The sequence below is a fragment of the Pseudopipra pipra genome, chromosome 6, assembly GCF_036250125.1.
Source record: "Pseudopipra pipra isolate bDixPip1 chromosome 6, bDixPip1.hap1, whole genome shotgun sequence".
Classification (NCBI taxonomy): domain Eukaryota; kingdom Metazoa; phylum Chordata; class Aves; order Passeriformes; family Pipridae; genus Pseudopipra; species Pseudopipra pipra.
The window spans coordinates 11,677,340-11,697,079 of NC_087554.1; the positions used below are offsets into that span (position 1 = coordinate 11,677,340).

The following is a 19,740-nucleotide window of genomic DNA, read 5'->3' on the forward strand; positions in this document are numbered from 1 at the left end:
ATCATTCTTACTGCCCCCATAATCTACATAAGGCTGAAGCTCCTTTTTTAAACACTGTCCTTGGCACACAGGAGAAAGTTAGAACATCTGAAGTCACTTCAGTCATATAGTTTAAAGCTGGGCATCCTTTCCATGGTACACAAAACCTGTGACCAGCACTAGAATAGACCCATAGAATCCTTCAGGTTGGAAAATACCTTTAAGATCATGGAGTCCAACCATTTAACTCAGCACTGCCAAGCCCACAACTAAATCATGTCTGTAATTGCCCCACCCATACGGCTTTTAAATATCTCCAGGGATGGAGACTCAAACACTTTCCTGGGAAGCCTGTTCCAGTGCTTGATAAACCTTTCAGTGAAGAAATGTTTCTTAATAGCCAATCCAACTTCCCCTGGCACAGCTGGAGGCTGAATCCTCTCATCTGGTCACTGGTTCCCTGGGAGAAGAGACCAACCCCACCTGGCTACAGTCTCCTTTCAGATATTTGTAGAGAGCAGTAAGGTCTCCCCTGAGCCACCTTTTCTCCAGGCTAAACACCCCCAGCTCCCTCAGCCACTGATGAGATTTGTGCTACAGATCCTTCCCCAGCTCCATTGCCCTTCTCTGGACTCACTCCAGCACCTCAATGTCTTTTTTTGTAAAGAGGGGCCCAAAACTGGACACAGGACTCGAGGTGTGGCCTCACCAGTGCCAAGTACAGGAGGACAATCATTGCCTTGGTCCTGCTGGTTATTCAATTTCTGATACAGGCCATTGGCCCTCTTGGCCACCTGGCACATGCTGGTTCATGTTCAGCTGCTGTCAACCAGCACCCCCAGGGCCCTTTCAACTGAGCAGCTTTCCAGCCACTCTGTCCCCAGCCTGCAGCGCTGCCTGGGGTTGTTGTGACTACAGTGCAGGACCTGGCACTTCCCTTGCTGAACCTCATACAATTGGCTGAGGCCATTAATCCAGTCTGTCCAGATCCCTATGCAGTGTCCTGCCCTCCAGCAGACAGACACTCCAACCCAACTTGGTGTCACCTGCAAACTGTCTGAGGGAACAGTCTTGTCCAGATCATTAATGAAGGCATTAAACAGGACTGGCCCCAATGCTGAGCCCTGGGGAACACCACAGCTGCCAGCTGGATAGAACTCCATCCACCACACACTCCAGGCCCAGCCATCCAGCCAGTTCTTAACCCAGCCAAGACACAGCTCTATAAGCCCACAGCACTACTGCACATGGCTTGTTTGCACAGCAGTACTTGTGCTGATGAGACAGACCTCTGAAAACGGGTGATGCAAAAGTATCACAGGTAGACCAAAATTTTTTATAGTATAGGGTAAGAAAGACTTAAGTTCACTGATCCCCCACCAATTGGTATTTCTGATAAGTATGCTTTAAGAAAGGTGCCATTCAATGTAGATGAACACACTGCAACAAAACCACGTATTCCAAGTTCTCTCACAAACAAAATAGTACTATCATATAAAGTAAAAACTTAAAGGTTGTATCAGTTTTACTGATAACTGCATATTCAGTTACCTAAACCAAGCCTCTGGATTTCACTGTCATATATGAGTCAAACTGAGAGCTCTTAAAAATAAAAACTTAGCAGTTATTTTTTGCAGTTGCAAAGCTGAATTTTATGATTGTCCATTCAATTCAGATACAGCTTCTCTGATAGTCACCTGCAACTCTTTAATACAGCTATGTAAAAACTTTCACAACAGACTGATCTATTAAGCCTTTATTTACTGTATCTCTCTTCTTTACGTTTGCATCCATACCACAGAACGTGCCATTATTGTGTTCCCAAAACTATTCTAATTCCTCACGCTGTTTTCTTCCCAACTTATAAATAAGCAGTTCTCTTCCCATTCCCACCAATGCATGAGTGTTCTTCCTTACCTCAGACCCAGGTCTTTCTTCACATGGTTTTTAGTCCTCCATCTTCAGTCATGGGTTCCACTTCAAATCTTCCAGGGGTTTCATCTTCCCCAATGCAATACTGTTCCTGAGGCTGCAGAGACAGACTGCTATAGACACCACACATGGACAGGGGTGCTCCTCTCCTAACTGTGTGTTATCTTTGTCCCACTTTCAGGAGAGGGAACCACAAGCACTAGGCATGAGAGGGAAGCAGATCTAATTGGGACTTGCCATAGTATAACCCTGACTCAATCTTTTATTTCCACAGCTACGAAGTTAAATAAGTGTTAGACAATGTTAAACAAATGAAACTTTTAACTTTAATATTCAAATTCAACACTAGTAAGAACAAATAGAGCACAAATGGGAAACATATTTTAGAGTAAAATGCATGAAGAGACAAGCCAGTAATTAGAACAGTTCTTCTGTCAGCCTAGGTTCAGTATCAGCACCGGTTCTGACGGCCACATTCTGTTCAATATTTTGGAACTTAAAACCGAACAGTTAAGCTGTTGGCATCCCAGACTGCAGTTTCAGTATAGTACACTATAAGCACAATCAAACTTATGTACATAAACAATGAAAACCAACCTGAACACACTAAACTATTTACAAGTACTCCAACATAAAAGAAACAAACGTACAATAGCCTGAAGAACAGGCAACTGAAGAAAATATGAACATTTTGAGAACCTTATTAAAAAGAATTACAAAACATCAATAGCAAAGACATTAACAATTGCACTACACTAATACAGAGTCCAAATATTAAATTGGTGCATTATTTCACAATGCACTAGCTTTGAGAGAAAAATGCTGCCTTCACTAAAATGCAGCTTACATGTTTCACTTAATTGTTTTAACAAGAAGCCTATTAACACAATAATGATTGTTTTAATGCTACAGTTTACAGCAAGGACAACAAACTAAAAATAGCAGCAGTTCCACATGGCACTTAATTCCACAGGTTTCTAAGCTGTGGTTTATGCAATGCCTACAAAGTGCTCCCAGTTGAATACACAAAATAAAATTCACAACGAAAGTCTACCTGACATCAGGTATACTGACTGTAGGTGGCCTCAAAGCCTGTCTTTCAAAATTTATTCCCCACTGCTCCAAAAAAAATTAACTATCAAAGCAAGGCCCCCTCCCTCCTTCTTAAAGATTAGGGATATTGCTTCTTATTACAATGCTGTAACGCTACAAAGCAGCACACCACTATAGTGGTTAACCCTGGGACAACATAACATCTAACAGTGTAACCGAAAGGCTTATGGATCAACATCCAGGATCCTCTACAGACAAGAGAGTAACCGAGTCCATAAACTCAAATGGTTAATACAGCTATAGTCAGCCATATAGTACAAGTGAAAACCCAGAAGCAATAGATGTAAAACTAGTGACACTGATCACAGATAGGACAAGAAACCAGGAATTGAATGCTTCCTTCAATTCCTGAGGCTTCAGTCCAGCAGAGATGCTACAGCCATCTCAGTAGTTCTTTCAGACTTCATAGTTAGTAGATAGTAAGACTAAGTGAGCGGTTCATTTTCTTCCCAATGAGCCGAGATGGTCTGTTTTGTGTTGTAGATCTCGTTGTCATTCTGTCAGTGAACAGCGCTCGCTCCTCGGCCGCAGCCTTCGCCATCTGTGCCTTCTTCAGCTCTCTGCAAGACAGGGACAGTGTCACACCTGGCAGTACCCGCAGGGAATACGGGCGGATCACAGCAAGAGTGCTTCAAACGCACTACAGCATTTCAGAACTTAAGACTTGGCAATTTAGGTCATACTAAGATGGTTATCATTTGCATCCACCTGTTCACAATCCAGAGGACAGAAGTGGGATGCTCATTACTTGTCTAGATGTTCCTTTCTTCTGAAAATCACAGGAAGGAAATGAAAAATTCACACAGCTCAGATTTTGAAGCCCAGCCTGTTATAAGCAGCTCAGCACTTCAATCACCAGAACACAGTAGGGTGCTGTTTACTTCCTCGAGTGAGCCACGTGTTAAACCAGAGTTAATTACTGAGGTTTACCCAAATGAAGCATATTCAGCCACAACTGAACTTCTGTGGGAGACTCAAACAGACACAACACTTAGATGAACGCACAACTACATAACTGGCAACAGACAACTCAGGAAGCATCCTTTCCCTTTTGCATACCCACATCAAAAGCTTAGCACCACCTACATTTTTTTTGCCTAATAAAAATTTAAGCCTGCAGGGCAGAGTCACTGAAGACAGCACAGGTCATTGTCCCTGTGCAACATTCTGCCAACTGCTCCATTTCAGAGAATTACCAACACTCAGTCTTAGGACAAACTTAAATAAAACTCAGGACAGAAGTACAAAATAGTCTGACTAAAGAGCAAATCTATCTTTATAAAGGGTTTCCCCATACATTGCTTTTCTCCTTTCTTTATAAATACTGACATATGGCTAAGCTAAGCCCTCCTCCCATACTCTCTCCTATCTCAAACTATCTGTCAAAGAACTTTCTCTACTCTAAGAGATTTGTATTCTCACTTCACATCTGGACTGCAAAGCAAGATCAAATTTTACAAGCTTGCTGCATACTGGTGTAGGTGTATTTAGATTTAAGCTACATGTTTTAGTTTAGTAAGCTATTCCTATTATTGTAAGCCCAAGTATTATTCATTAAGAGCCGTGCCCATCTAATCATCCCCACATTATCACTGTGTCAGTTCACTGCAACAGAATACAACCAATTTTTCTCAAATTTCTGTTTCAGTGTCCTCTTTGTTGTGAACATCAGTCACAAATGCACACAAATGCACACCCAACTACCACACCATTACCAGGAAATTAAGCTTTACAATATCCTTCCATTCTTCCCTAGAAGTCTTGAATTCTTAAATTCTTCCCTAGAAATCTTGAATTCTTCCTTCCTCTGAAGAGGATGAACACTGTAGAAAAGCTGAGTTTCCTTAAAAGGATACTTTTCACTGAAGATAACTTACATATACAAGTGGTATTTTAAATGAGTCAAATGCAGGAAATTTAAAAAAACATACAAAAATGAACACCTCCGCCCCCAAATAACTACCTGAAGTATTTTATGGAACACTATGCCACACATTAAAAATCACTGTGGCTAAGTTTTCTTTTTAAATCATTCTTGGATTTATAGAAGGATGTATCCTTCTCGTTGACAGGCCAGAAGCAATTTTCACAAAACACTACCTTTGCCAGCTTTCCCTTCTATGTGATACAAAAATATGCTGTCTTTATACAAGCAAGCAACTTATGTCAGCAAATCTGTCCTTTAACCTGTATAAACTGTCAAATTATTCTTTCAGTGTAATTCATTCATCAAGAAGATTATAAAGATAACTATCTAAACTGGTATGTCTGGCTCTGGTCAGACTGTAGCAATGGAGTGAACCCAGAGTGAACCCAAACATGAAATTACTGTCTTCATTCAAAACAAACCAATCAAAGAAATCAGTCTTCTATGTTCCCTCATAAAAGCCTGCCTATTATGCATAACACATGCAAAGTTAATTGCAGTGAAAGATTCAGACAACTGTTGCTTAATTTACTAGCTCTTTCTCTGAAACTTAAGCAAAAATCAGACTTTCCTAAAGAGAATCTCTTCTTCCTAACTTTCATACAGAGTTGAGTGTTAAGCAGGGGGCAGAACAAGATGACTTCCGGATACACATGATTCTTTGGTAACCCAGTAACACCGCTGTGTGCAAGTCAAATTAATCCAAACACATTCCTGATGTGCCATTTCATGTAAGTTCAAATTAGGTCATTTAAGTCACATTTTCCAACATGTTTTAATGTACAGATGACATAGAAAAACACAGACTCAAATAATATAGAGATGTAAGTTAGGCTATCCCTGTCACAGAAGCCTGCATTGTGCTTCAAACATTTTTTTAAAAACTGTAATGTTTTGTGTATGCCTTGAATACTAATAGCTCAGTGCCCAGCAGTTCCTTCTATGGAGAAAGTTCCTTGTAAAGTTCCATGACCCATTTTGTACTCTCAGGTACACACATGCCTATGGATCTGGGGACCTTACACATGAACAAGTACACTATCATATGAAAACCTATTAGAAATTAAGTCATATTTAAGGACCCCAAGGAACTACTTACTTCTGCAAGAGCGAGTTTTTGAATTTCTCAGCGTTCAGTTCTATCCGGAGCTGCTCTGCACTCTTTTTTGCAGCAGAGAGAAGCACTGAATGCTTGACTAGTGCCACAGCTGAAGGTCTTTTCTCTGGATCAGGATTAATCATAACCTTGGAAAAAAGAAAATAAGGTATTCCTATTAAAGTCAACAGCACAATAAATTTCAGTTATCAGCACGCCACTAGTACAAGAGTTCATACTTTTAGTAAGTCTAGTAGTTCTTGAGAAAGCACTTGTGGTAGTCTAGGTAGTTTTCCTTGTCGGATTTCATGCCATTGGTCCCCATTAGTTGGCAGTGGTTCAGCCCCAGCAGCACAGACAACAGTCAGAGCGAGAGCGAAAATATCTGCTTTAGGCAAATGAGTGTAGTTCTTGAAAAAAAAAAAAAGAAAAACAAATTTACTAATTTTTCTAAAGAAAACAGCATGCAGACCTTACATCACTGTTTCCCACAAACAGAACAGTTACCTCTTGTAGGACTTCATTTGCAAGAAAACGGCTGTCGCCTTCTTCCACCTGGGGACTGGATACTCGAGTTACATGACCAAGGTCACCTGCAAAAAGAAAAGAAAGTTATCTTTCAGAAGACAACAAGATGATGCAATTCTTTTGACCACAAGTGTGCTGCTTCTCACCTATTTTAAATATGACTCTATCAGATGACCAGTCATCATCATCACCTTCTTCTAAAGTTATACTGGGGACTGATGTCCTAGATATGAAAATATTACCTGAAAAAGAATAGAATTGTATAAAAACATTTCTGTATAATTTCTACTTCATCTAGTTTCACTACAGCTTGCTTTAGCAACACAGAAATTTTATTTGTATCCATACCCAGTTCATAGACTGAGAAACTATAACTGTCTTGCTGTGACCCCTCTGCTGGGAAGGCAGCCAAGTGTTATGCAAGTAGAGTCAATTACACAAAAAGGGCCCAAGATAAACCCAACAGTTTAGGTCTGCTAGCCAATTTTATAACTGACATCTTTGTACTGCTATTCAGAACTTCAGTGAAGAATTTACAGTTAGTAAGGTGTGGCTAACTGCTCATTTTTCTACAGCAGATTAAAGTAACTGAGGAAATTGTCAATACAGAGTAAAGCAGTTCCAAACTTACTAGGTTTGATATCCATGTGTACCAGTGACATTGAATGTATGTATTTTAAACCTCGAGCCACTTGAAGTAGCAGGTCCTTCAGTTCTGGTTCAGTAAAGTAACGCATATTCCTGTAATTTTCACTTATGGCATCTGCTAAACTGCCACCTAAAATGACAATAGAGAAAACATTAAATTTTTTTACATGAAACAGTTGACAAAGTAATGACAAATAGCTTCCAAAATTTAATTAATATATAACCAAGAACTTGCTGACGATACACAGTAAGTGTAAAATCTAGAGCTGTATCCTGTCTTTATAGCCATGTAATATAATAAAATTATTTTCTGCTGTAGTTGCCACGCAAACATGGTATGAACACAAGGGAAAAGGCCTCTCTCCCTCTTCCAAATCTCTGGCAGGTCATCAAAAATAGCAAAATGCTTCAGAAATCAAGTTTAATCTCCCTTTAAAATGGAAACTCTCTAGTAATTCCCTCTATTCCAGCTTGTACTATTGTACAGAAGAAAGAACAGTTTTGCTGCTCGCAAACGCCTCACTGTACTTCCAACATGCTTCGACATGTACAACTTGGTGTGCAATTTTGAACAGTCTTTGCTTCATATCTCTGATATGCCTTTTCCAACAGAAGGAACATTAGACACTTGAAAGAAAGGTGGTACGAGCTATGAGTACGGTAATCAATTCCTAACTAGTGCTGAGAGTTTGTAGATAACTGTATATCTTCAAAAATTAAGTTTTTTGAAAGCAAGTTCAGAACAAGCAATAAACTTCACTTACCATTGCAATATTCATTCTGTATAAGCATATGATCATCTTCTGCCCATGCAGAGTAGTACCTCACTACATGAGAATGCTGTCCCAGAACTGCATGTGCATAGACCTCTCTTAAAGCATTCTGCCTGTTAGTCACAAAAAATAAGAGCACATGAGTATTATGAGGTGAAATAGTACAATTTCTTATTATAATAGTTCAGTGGCACCTTCAGCTGGATTTGTACTTATATCCAAACAGCTGAAATAACTGACACTGTATTAAAAGACTATGTATGTAGAACATCAAAAAACCCCGCAGCTTGGTACAGAGAATTCTTGAGGGAGCTACCACTTCCATTATGTAATTGCCAACCAGTAGCAATAGCAAGCTCTGAGATGCATCACTGAAGTCTGAGGAAAAAATAATGGGGATCATAAGTCAAGAGTTTGACTAAACTCAGCATTCCTAACTTCTTGTCTGTAAGTCTGGTATGCAATTCTGTGCAACTCAAACTTGTGGAGTTTTATATTATAACTATTAGAACAGTATGGGGAAAAGTCACGAATCACAGGCTTATTCACAAATGTCAAAAATTACCCCCAAACTGACTTGACTCATCTGAGTGTCACTCAAGCTGACTAAGTCCTCAGACTTAGCTGGGAATATTACTTTCACCTCTCAAAGGATCATCACTGGAATTTATTCACATAGTCTCTCCTGCCACTAATGCAAGGAAGCTTTATTCTTACTTTCCAGGTGAGAACAATCTGTTTCCACACAAAATATCGGGACAAACATCTGCTAGGAAAAAGGCCAATTAGCCTTTTCTCCACAGTACTGCACAGTATTTGGGGAGGGGGAAGGAAGAAAAGTAAATTGACTTCAAAATTGTATCTGTTTTACGTTTAATTTATCTTTGTTTTAGACTTTTCTCTTAAACGCCTTCTCTAGACACCAACACAAAGAGACATATGAAGAAGAAGCACCAAGAGGAGGCTTTTAATAGCAGGAAGTACTCACTCATCCACTGAGCCAGCCAAGGGTTTCTTGGATCGCTTTATTGCATAAATGCAGCCATCTAACCTCTTCACACATTTAAACACAGAACCAAATTCACCAGATCCAATCTTCTCCAGTTCATGAAATTCAGTTGCATACCGTGACTTCATATTACTTTCTGTTATTGTTATCCTCTGCAAAGATTAAAAAGGGAAACACTTAGATCTGCAGATACACAAAATGCCAAAATCAGTATCAAGTTCTAAAGATTAATTACCTTAGCAGGTCTCATGGTTTCCTCTTCAGGCTCTCCATCACTTGGTTCCATGTCCTCTCCACAAGAGCTGAAATTCACACCACTTACTTTTGCAGCAATAATGGCTTAAGCAAACTTAAAACTGAAGTCCAACAGCTACTTATTTTTTTCTAAGATCTAATTCTCCCATTCCACCTTAGTTTAACTAACTGAATGCTAGAAGTGCAAACCCATAAAGGTACCATGCTAATTTATTTGTCATTTCTTTCTTCATGTTCCATACCAGTACTTAATGTGTTTTTCCTCCTCAAGAAAAGACTTGTGTGCATAACTCATTCCATGAGAGAAAAAGACTGTAGGACACAACCTAGTCTATCTTCTCTGTACACTAATCAAAAGATCTAGTGCTAAAGGGTTATTTCATGGTATCGTGCATCTCCAAGCACATACTTTAAGAGCTGAATTATACATCACTGACAATTTGCAAGTAAAAATACTTTCACAGAAGCGATTTGTAACAAAACTTTTGCAGCTAAAAGTAGTTCTAAATATAAGCTTAACAAAGCAAGCTCCAAGTTACTCACTCATTCCAGTGTATCCTCTTCCTCCTACGACATTTTCCTTCAGAGTTGTGAAGGAACATGGAGTCGGGAGTGAAGGGATTGATGTTCACATGAGGTGTTTGTCTAAAATCTTCTTCTTGCTTCTCAGATTTCCCAACATTCATAAACAGTGAGCCCCCTCGAAGTTTGACTGAGCTGGAGCCTAGTCCTTGTGCTTTAGAAAGCAAGCTCTGTATAAAAAAAACAAAACAAACACATTGATATTGCCTTAGACATAAAACAATCAAATCATGTTTGAAGCCATCATTACAATATTCTCTAATCAGAGTTGGGATCGGTTATTTAAATATCTGCATTTCCATAAAAAAATTTCAAAGAAATTATTATGCTTTGTACTCCACACAAAAATAGTTCAAGTAAGCATTGAATGTTAAAATAATTTTTACAAGACAGGAAAGATGATGAAAGCAACGTTTTTCTGTCTTTAATCATGTCATCATCTAAACTTCTTGGACAATTTTTTGTCCATGAAAGGAACAGAGATGAAAGTCACGGACCATCCTGTACTACATCGCCGTGATTTCCACATACAAGATAGCCAAGTTAGATCAGATGGGAAATTATCCTTGGTGACTACAAATTTACGTGGCAAGCTTAAAACATTAGCAAATAAAACATTTAATATTGAGGCACAGGTGCATCTTCATGAGCCTACAAAAAAAGGTTCAAGAATTGATAGCTCTGCTGCATTGTCAGTTAAATATCCAATAACCAGTAGCTGGTTATTTGCCAGACCAGGCATTTTCCTGGCACATGACGAAACCTCTCCCACTTACACTGGGAAGTTTGCACCTGAGTCTCCTTCATCCTGGTGAGGATGCCAACGACTGGATCAGCAGCAGGACTGTTGCCTTATCCTAACAACAGCCTTTGAAACAAAGATGCCTAAACCACTATAGGGAAGAAGGCTCAATACTTGGGAATCTCAACTGCGCTCCTCAAATCTTCACTACATAAAGACCTTTAAGTCACTGAGCATCTCAGGATACATTTCAGTACTTCCACTAGATACCTTAACCAACTGATTCTTCCAGATTCCAAAGATAACCCATGTAGATTCTGGACACCTGATTTAAGAATCCCACTGGAGCTACTGTGTTAAAACTGTTTTTAGTGTCACAACCCACAAGACTTTTGGATCTCTGAAGCATCTGCTCCTAACTCAGTATAAAAATCATCACCAATTTTAGCATTTTCGAACTTGTACCACTGATTTCTACCAGTGAAACCTCACTGGAGATGGAAGCTGTAGAAAACCAATTAACAAGGTTGCCTTCCTCGCACCTTAAGTCAGTTGTTTTCCATCTATAGTCCATAGACCCCTGGGAGATTATCCCCGGGGATTATCCCAGGATTACTTCTAAAGGGCTATACGAAAAGTAATGAAGAAAGGAAGCCAATTACCACTAGATTTAAATGCACTATACAGTGTTTTACATGAGCGTCGAGTTCAAAAGTTGAGATGCCTTCCAAGAGTCTTCTATTGACAGAGTTAAGAGCTGCGCATCTATCCCTTTAAGCTTTGGAATCCACCAGTTTAACAGCATCGGCTACTCAAACAGCCTTTTACACTTGATGCAGGAGTGCAGGCACTGAACCAGCGCTGGCACACAGCACAACAGCAGCAGTGCTCCAGCAAGGCAGGATCACAGAATTAATCAGGCTGGAAAAGACCTTGAGACCATCGAGTCCAACCTGTGATCGATCACCACCACCATGTCAAGCAGACCATGGCAGTAAGTGCCACATCCAGTCTTTCCTTAAACATCTCGAGGGACAACGACTCCACCGCATCCCTAGGCAGCTCGTTCCGATGTCTAAATCAGCCTTTCCGTGAAGGAATTCCTCCTAGGACGTGCCAGTTCACTGACAGACACGCAGGGCGCGGGGGGCAAACCCCAACTCAAGCTTTAACTTTCTGGTTGCACACGTAGGAACGCCCCCGCGACACTACGGCGTCTAACTGAGGAGTTTCAAACACGCTTTCTTACTTTTTAAAAATATATTCTGCACAAAACACGGCCAAACCTAGCGTAATTGTACATTTATAAATGAATAAAATATATACAAGAAGCGGTTTATTAGGTGTCGCTGTTTGCCGTCGGGAGGCGGCGCGGCCCTGCCCCGCCCGGCCGGTGCCCCCGGCGCGGGGCCCGAGCGGCGGCCCCGCCGTTACCCCACGGGCCGGCCGGGGGGGCCGGGGCGGTGCTGCCGCCTCCCCCGCCCGCAGGCTTACCTTGGGCGTGTGCGGCGTGTCGAAGAGGCGCAGCTTGCGCAGGGTCTTGTGCGGCGGCGTGCCCGGGTAGTCGGGCAGCGGCGAGCCGGGCTCCTCGCCTCGCGGCCCCCGGTATCCCCCGGCCGCCGGGTGCGGCGGGGAGCGCTCGCAGCAGCGGCGGCCCTTGTGCGGGGCCAGCGGCGAGGGCGAGTCGAGCAGGAAATAGGCTCCGGGCGACTTGACCGGCGAGGAGCCGAACCCTTCCTCCTCCCACGAGTCCCCCTCGTCCGGCAGCGGCGCCGCCGCCGGCTCCATCTCCTCCTCCTCCTCTTCCATCAGGGGCGGCTCGCTCCGCGCCGGGGTGCGCGCGGCCGAGAGCGGCGAGTCCGCCTCCTGGAACGCCGAGTCCTCGCCGGTGCTGTTGGCGCTGCTGCTGCCGCCTTCCTCCTCCTCTTCCTCCTCCTCCTCCTCGCAGTCGCTGTGGCCGCTCAGGAACAGCAGCTTCTGCCGGATCGGGGCGGCCGCCCGCCGTGCCGAGACGCGCCGGGGCGGCGCTGCCCGCTGCAGGCTGAGGAAGCTCATGGCGCTCGCTCGAGGTCCGGTCCCGTCCCGCTCCGCTCCGGTCCCGCTGCCCGCGCTCCGCCCGCGTGCGCCGCCGGCTCACCTCGGCTCGCGCTGCCCGGGAACGGCCCCGCCGCGCGCCGTTCGGACTCCGCGGCTTTCCCGCGACCGTTGGTCACGTGACACGCACGCCGGCCAATCGCGCCCGCCCACCGGGTTTGAAAACACGGCGCGCGGGGGCGGGGCCGCGCGCGGCCGCGTCACGGGGCAGCTTTGGCGCGAGCGGCGCGGCCGCGGGGAGGCGGGGCCGGGCCGGGGCCACGCCCCGAGGCGGCCGCGCGGACGTGTCTGCCCCGGGCGGCGCGAGACGGGCGCCATCTTATCCCGGGGCGGCCCCGCCCGGGGAGGAGCGGGGACACCGTCGGGACACCGCCGGGACATGGCGGGGACACCGCCTCACCCTGCCGGGGAGCGCCGGCAACACCGCCGGGGGACAGCGCCCTGCCCTTCCCAGCCCTGAGGCCGGGGAGCTCTGGGGACACCGCGCCGCCCCGCCCGGGTGCAGCTCCTCCCCGCTTCATTGCAACGTGGTTTTCCTCCCCTCTGGTTACTAGAACTCAGTGCCCAGAAATCTCCATAATAATGTTATAATAATTACTTAATCTATAGTAGTAATACAGTAACTGGCCCAGAAAGAGTTGTTAAAGACGCCTTTTAAGCTCAACCAAAAAAAAAAGTATTTCTGATAACTTGATTCACGTGGTTTAAAATGCAGTCAAACACTGGAGCCTCAAATACAGCACCCCGTGCACTCCTACCAGACACTTCCAAGTCCCAGCACAGCCAATGGGATGGACAGCCGATGCCGTTTATCAGCCAGGCCATCTCCCTACAGATTCCACCACTTTGCCTCCTGGCTTCATTTCCCATCACGTGACACCCGACAAATAAACCTGCCAATCTCGTGTACCAAATCACCCTAAAACGAACCCCTTGGGTAACAAAGGTCATGAAAAAATAGGTGTTTTTTCCAGCCACAGAAGTCCCAGAGAATGCCAGGTGTGCATCCGTGTTTAGTTCCTCTCTGCTTCCCCAGACTCTCTGGGAACGTACTCGATTCCCTGGACATGCACACAGTGCCAGGGTTCACCTCTCGGAGCTGAGGGCACCGGGATGCTCAGAGGCTGCAGCACAGCCCCTTCCCTGCCTCCTCCCCAAAGCCTGCCCCTCCTTACCTGGAGGGCAAATCCTCAAGTGCTGCCTCTGGCACAGTCCTACGGAGAGCAGCACCTCTGAATGGGAGCCTGAAAGCTTCAGAAATGAGGAGCTAAAACCGCTAAGGGCGGTGAATAGAAAATAGATGTTTGTACTTAACCACGCTTCCTTTGTTTGCTGGTCTCCTGTCCCTGGTCCCGGGTGTCCATGGGGGGAGGCCTCAGCAGCAACTTCAGACACAGCTGCAGCTCCAGTGGATGTGCAGATGTTCCCACTGCTGAAGGCTGGGCTGTGGTCAAGAAGAGGGCTTGGAGTGCCTTTTCTGCTGTCTCCTGTAACAGGATACCTGTATCTCCAAAAGACAATTATTTCCCTACCCTTTCCTTTGTAAGGCCTCCATAGAAACATTTCTGCTGAAATATCACATCCCTATGTATTTCTCATATTTCCAATCGTCTGAAAGCTTATGACAGTTTTTGTTTTCAGGACAAGCAGTGGTGAGCCTCAGGAACATAATTTTTGAGATTTGCATTTTGGAGAAACCAACTGAAAAATAGTTTCAGAAAACTGAAAGTGGCCAACATAACCTATGAAAATGGGACTGAGCGGCATTTATAGAGATACGGCTACATCAAGCCAAGTGCAAACACACTCAGTGCTCAATAATTTACAATCACAATAACATCCTATTAAAACTGCTCGTTTTTAAAGATGAAATGCACTGTGTAGCAAATACTAACTGAAGGATTCAAGTTTTAGAACAGATGATGTAAGTGAAGGTTATTAAAAACACAACCCCCCTCTTTTCTCAGTTCATACCCTACAGAAGGAGATGCAAATCAATTCTTAATAAGTGACTCAAAACTTCCCAGCCACTCTCTGTGGCTTGCTTTAGAAATATATGAAGTTTCCTTTTCTTTAAAAAAATTTAAAGACTTCGAGCTTTCAATAAATCCCTCCCCCTGTAATGCCAAAGCTGCAGTTTCCTTCCCAAACTCAACCTAAATATAACCCATTCTGCAGTGCTTTCTGGAGTCTACAAACACAGGTATTTACTGAGAGCAAGTGGCAGACTGAAATTCTGATGCCCTGTTGTACAGAGTTTAACGAATTGCCAATCACTGGAACAGTTTAAGTGGGACAAAATCAAGTAGAACAACTCAGAGCTTGTACAGAGAAAGAAGTACTTCTGAAGAGAAGACAGATATAAGAAAGGAAAAAAGGAATAGAGAAATAAGGGGAAAAACAGTAACACAGTTATTTTAAAAGAAAGTTTATTTGCAAACTGAGAGCAAATAAGAAAGGGAAGTACAGAATAAATAGGTAACTAACAAAATGTGTAGCTGGTATATGAGGGCCACGTTCACAGGCTCTATGTACGTGCTGTTCTGAACTTGCATCAGTTGTTGCTTGCTGTGGTCTGACAGGACCATAAATGGTTTTGTTGAAGACATGATTTTTTGCCCAGATGGAGTGTGGCAACTCTGCTCCCCTGTTTCCCCCACACCTGTAATCAGCATTAGGATGCCTACGGCCTGACTAATGAGCACCGCAGAGCCCATTCCCTTAGACAGAGAGCACATTAGCAATGGATATCATCACAGGAGGAAGAAAGGTGAGTGCAGGCTTCCACTGTGCCATACTCTCCAAGCCAAATTCATCCCAAATTCTTTGATTAAACTGCACCTTTGAGCCACTACAGATCTTGCAAACCAAAGCCCCGATTCTCCAAATAGATATAATGATGCCCAGGCAGTGCCTGACTGATATTCCTACAAATTTTAGTGGTTTAAGAGTTTTCAGGATATATTTGCAAAATTGGCTTCTGGATGATTTCTTTTAATAACACTTGCTTTTAAATTTATATGTATATCTATATATCTATATATATCTCAGTATGGTGCACTGAAGATTTTGCTACAAGAAACACCGCTGGGGCAGCACACACTCACAAACAAACAACTGCTTTTAACTAGGAGTTTTCAAGCTCAAGGGAAACTGTTGTTCATTTTTTGTGGGTAGCAAAATAATGACGAATAGGGAAGAACTGGAACAATGGCCAATTTGTCTGGCTGTCAGAGAAAATTACCACAGCAGTTGGTACACTGACATCTTGTCGGGATTCCTGCACTTGCAAGTTCATCTGCAGTCCTCCAAGACCACTTTCGTCAAACTGGAAGAGTTCTGCCAAAATCTGGATGAAACCCATTCTACATCAGCCAGCATAGTCTACAATGAGTTCATCTTATTATGAGAAGCATAAATGGAGTGAAAAAGCAGAAGGGGAGGAAGGTCAAGTTGCTTGAATGAAAAACAGAAACTCTACAGCCATCTGTAGATGTTGATGGAGAACTGAGAGGAGGGACAGATCTTTGCTATTCCCAGCTTTTCTCTTGGGCTTCAGCAGGTACCTGGGGGACCAGTGTGTTTGTCACCATTGCCAGTGATGGCATTCCCATGTTCACCCAAGGCTTGGCATATACAGGCCAACAGATCTCAGTGGTTGTGCTCTAAGTGGGACATGTTGCCTCTAGGGCACTGGCAGCTTAAAGGTGAGCAGTTCAAAGATTATTTTATCTGGGGCTGTGCTGCTAACAGCTCCTGTTAGCTAGCAACCTCTTTTTCTTCATTACAAGGTCCAGAGTTGAATGGGTTCCCCACCAAAAATGGATTTTGCATCCTAAGATGTGCCTGGAGTCCTTTCACTCCTTTAGCTGCCAGTCTTTAGCCTCTCTTTAGCCTATAATCTGTAGGCAGAGAGAGGATTTCTCAAGGATGTGTTCACCCAGGAACTCCAAATAATAAGATAACAAGGTGGAGAACAGAACAGGGAATTTGATAGCACCTGGGATGTCTCCCCAAAAAAAAGAGCAGCTTCTGGGCTCAAAATCTGGGAATTTAAAGAAAGATCTGAAGATACTCAAAAAGAAGTTACAATGCACAAGGTATATTAAAAAAGCATAGGTTTTGCCAAGCAGTCACATACAATTCAGTATTTCTCTGTGACTGAGAGCAAACACTCATAACAGTGACTCCCTTTTTGTCTGCATGTCTGACTCTTAACACTTGAAATCTGTTCCCAAGAGTTGTCTTCAGGTAAAAAATTTCCTCCAAAACCTCTGAAAAGTGGAAGAGACAGAATGATTGCCATGACTGAAACCAGGTACAATCAGAATGTCCCATTCCTGTGTTGAAGTCAAGTTAAAATGACTGAAATGGAAAGATTTTGAACCAGCAATTAAAAACCTCAAAATGTTTAATGCAGAGAAACTATTTAGTCACTACACTACTAATTACCTGCATCACTAAACTGTTTCCTATTTCTCCTTCAGGGAACATGAAAAACCACAAGAGGTACTCAGCCTTTTTTCAAACCTACTACTATTCTTTTAATAATCTCTTATGCATATCATTTAAGGTGAGCCATTTTGCAAACATTTTTAGATGTGCAGATAAAAAAATATAAAAGCATAGTAAGAGTTTCAAGCAGCTCAGCCATTTTCTTCCCACTAACACCATCCTCAGGAACCTACATATATTCAAAAAGCTGCCTCTTACTGCCTTGAATGTTTCGTTTAAAACCAAAAAGCAGGTATTCCTGTTGGTCCCACAAACCATTCTTGTAGTTTCTGATTTTTCAGTCATTACAAACTATATTCAAATCTGAATTAGCCCTACACCAAAGAAAAAAGCCCACTGGAGATGTAGCTCTGGGACATTGTCACATCTCCAGAGGCTTTCTACAGCCACGTGGTAGTTTCTGTTATGCCAGCAGACCTGCCAGACCTTGGGAAGTCAGCCTCTTTTCCTTGTCTTGCCTCACACTAAGAAAGCTGTTCAGGACCTCCTCTACAGAATCAAGCAGTAATATGATGGAGAGGCTAAAACTCTCCAATAAAACAAGTAAAACCTGGCAGCCAGTCAACTTAAAGGCTGGTGATGGATTTAAATTAAGGAAAGGGTAAAATGCTGGGATTTGACAGTAACATAAGACACGTTTTTGTTACAGAAAAAATTCCACACAATCATTTGTGCCCTAAGAGTGTAAATGGTTTGTCATTCCTTCGAGCAAAATGCTGCAAATAATCTAAACAGAACAAAAATAATCCAAACAAAATCTCCTATTGTTTCAAAACCTGAGATGGATGGGATTTAAAGGGGGGGGTCACATTTCCATGAGAGATAAATATATAGACTATCTAAGATAAAATGCTCCCTTGTTGATACAAGCTTGCATGTTTATTGGGATAACTGATATCTTTGTATGTTTATTGGGATAATTGATATCTTTGTATGTTTATTGGGATAATTAAAGTCTGCTTTGAACATAACCCTCAGTTGAAAAAGTCTGGTATCACCCCACTCCTGATAGGGCAAGGTGTCAAGCACTTACTGCTAATGGTGATGGCCTAATTAGATTGTTAGATTTTCCTTTGGCCAAGTGAACTTCACCAGCAGCATGAAAAATAGAATCAAAGGAATGCCAAACTAATGGGATGTTTTAAAATACACATAACACAACAAGGAAAAACTCTTGTTTCTATGCCTCAGTTTGAGTGTAGTTTACTATTTACAACAAAAGAACTGAAAGTGGCTCTTGATTTTTGTTCTGTTGTCATAGGAGTCCAAGCTTTGGAAAGTTTTTATCAGTAGAGCACAAAATACTTTTGGGAAATACAGTGTTCAAATATATACTTTGCAAATAAAAAAAATAATAGGAGTACCTTATTATAAACAACCAGCTGGAGTTTGAATTTCTGCATCTGCAAAGACAAGGCAATTTCCATCTTTTTCAAGACAAGAATGATGCATGCTGTATAAATACATTTGTAAAGCTCCAAACACCTGTAAAGTAATAACTGAACAGGACACAAGTTACTCGTCATTTGCAGTCTCTAACACCTTTCTGCTGAAGAAAATCAGTTTGCTTCCCACCCAACTATTAGGGAAATTTCATCTGTGCTATGTTTGAAAATTACACAGAAAATTTTACAGAACATTTGTTTTCATTCAGTGACAAACTAAGAGTGACTGGAATAGGTTTGTTACAGGGCATTTTTGCATCTTGGTAAATAGAAGCTTGGTCAGGTAAAATGTAGTCTGACTAACCTCAACAGCTGTACAGCTGAAGTTGCCACATTCAGAAACACTCTTGATCACATCCTTGGTCCACACCCTCTTTTCTTGGTGGTTAAATAACGATTAAGTAGCTCCTACCCCTGGGGAAGGCTCCCTGACTGCACTCGGACACAGCAATGCATAGTGCTTTCTTGTACTTCAGTACGGCACGATCATCACAGAAACCGGAGCATCCAGTCAGACAAATCCCGGCAGTATTTGAGGGGTTAGGAGGGTCAGAAACTAGAGTAAAGTTTAGGAGGAACTGCCTCCTGAGCTCAGACGTTCTGCTTATCAGGACTATCAGGTCTGTCCTTCCCTTGTGTGCTGAGCAGTCACCACGTGCCTTGTCTCGCACACTGTGCCCGAGATCTGCGGTATCGGTCAGCTGATGGTTGCTGGGGTTAATTAGACCATCAGGGATGACGGCTGTTTACAACAGGATTTATTCTTATGAAAACCATTAGCCCTTTAGAGTAAAAGCCGTCCTATTGTTATGCACAGTGTGTCTGGCACAATAGGTCATCAGCCTGGAGCCACGAAAATAATCCTCTCTTTTACTATCAGGAGTGGCACAGTAAAGCAAAACCCACCGTGGTGAAAAACTGTAGAAACGGAAGAGGACAGTTGACTGCGAAGTCTACAGAGATTTTGGTTTTACTTCTTTGTGAGGGGAATTGGTGTAGGCCTGGAATTCAGATCTGAAAGAAAAATTGTGACTGGAAATGTGGGAGTCAGTTTGTAACAGAAAGTAGTATACCGAGTTGCTTTACTTAATAGGAATCATCT

The 19,740-nt window shown here is 42.9% G+C and overlaps 1 protein-coding gene across 1 annotated transcript; it reads right to left on the reverse strand.

Annotated features, from left to right (window-relative positions):
- Positions 1 to 2,214: 2,214 nt before the first annotated feature.
- On the reverse strand, positions 2,215 to 12,777 carry WEE1 (WEE1 G2 checkpoint kinase). The gene is made up of 11 exons (XM_064657346.1): positions 12,079 to 12,777; positions 9,804 to 10,012; positions 9,241 to 9,307; positions 8,985 to 9,157; positions 7,988 to 8,109; positions 7,207 to 7,353; positions 6,722 to 6,817; positions 6,555 to 6,640; positions 6,287 to 6,457; positions 6,051 to 6,196; positions 2,215 to 3,584 (listed from the first exon to the last, which is right to left on the reverse strand). Exons 1-11 carry the CDS (start codon positions 12,637 to 12,639, stop codon positions 3,434 to 3,436), a joined length of 1,929 nt encoding a protein of 642 aa, XP_064513416.1. The 5' UTR covers positions 12,640 to 12,777; the 3' UTR covers positions 2,215 to 3,433.
- Positions 12,778 to 19,740: the final 6,963 nt, after the last annotated feature.